This window comes from Dendrobium catenatum, unplaced genomic scaffold, assembly GCF_001605985.2.
Source record: "Dendrobium catenatum unplaced genomic scaffold, ASM160598v2 original_scaffold_193230, whole genome shotgun sequence".
NCBI lineage: Eukaryota > Viridiplantae > Streptophyta > Magnoliopsida > Asparagales > Orchidaceae > Dendrobium > Dendrobium catenatum.
Genome location: NW_021511648.1, coordinates 1 through 959, shown reverse-complemented (window position 1 = coordinate 959; position 959 = coordinate 1). Strand labels below are relative to the sequence as shown.

The 959-nt window shown below is 38.2% G+C and overlaps 1 protein-coding gene across 1 annotated transcript; it reads right to left on the bottom strand.

The window, feature by feature from the left end:
* Positions 1–437: 437 nt before the first annotated feature.
* Positions 438–893, bottom strand: LOC114578865 (the record flags this gene model as incomplete). Its single annotated transcript, XM_028692401.1, has 2 exons — positions 438–495; positions 571–893. Coding segments are annotated over 2 exons (357 nt in total), but the record flags the coding sequence as incomplete, so codon positions are not given.
* Positions 894–959: the final 66 nt, after the last annotated feature.

The following is a 959-nucleotide window of genomic DNA, read 5'->3' as shown; positions in this document are numbered from 1 at the left end:
TCTACAATTTGTTGTCCATATAAAAATAAGGGGAAAAAAATTGGGTAGTGAGCCCCCCTAGTCACTCTCCATCTGTACTTTAAACTTGATAATCAAATATTTTGGTTAATAATAAGGGGGAATCACACACATACCACTTAATTGTCATCAAAACATGTATAAAAAGGTATATTTTACTTTGGATTAGTTGATATTAGTGATACATAATTAGATATGTAATACATAAGAATTCAGTAATATATGTATATAGAAATAGTAATAGAGAGTGATTATGACAGTGATTATGCTAACTCGATTTTCTTATCGATAGCAAGAAATAGCTCAATCAACATTAATGTCAATCTCACAGTAAACAACTTAAGCCAATGTTAACACCCGGCAATATGAAAAACTAGGCGCGGATGATCATGTTAAACGCGTTAAAGAAAAATACACTTACAGTTTCTCGATTCCAAGAAACGCTATATCGTACGAAGGAGAATAGATGACGGCAACCTGAGACAACCAGAACAGGGCACGTATTGAAGAAAAATTAAAAGGTGAGAGATACGTGCTTGAGAATTGGGATACCTTGGATGGAGCCACATTGAAGTAGAGCTTGCTGGATAGGATTCGATTTCTGCGGAGCTCTTCGGCAGCTTCCATAGATGGAGGCGAGGAATGGGATGAAGAAGTCCCCATTGCCGGCAGTACGAAAGAAAGTAGGGTTGGGTTAGTTTCCGCCACTTGGGACGCCTCTCGGGGGAGAAGGCTGCAGAATCGTCCGCAGAAAAGCTCCACTGCTCTGCGTAGTTCTTAAGCTTAATTGATTCCAACGTCGGGATGCTGCAGAGACTCCTGATTTGCTGAACGGCGGGTACAGCCCACGCCGATTGATCGCTTATATTTAATATCTATATTTTTATCACTTTTTCAGTAAATTTTAATATTTATAGCTTAATTATAAATATATAAGAGAA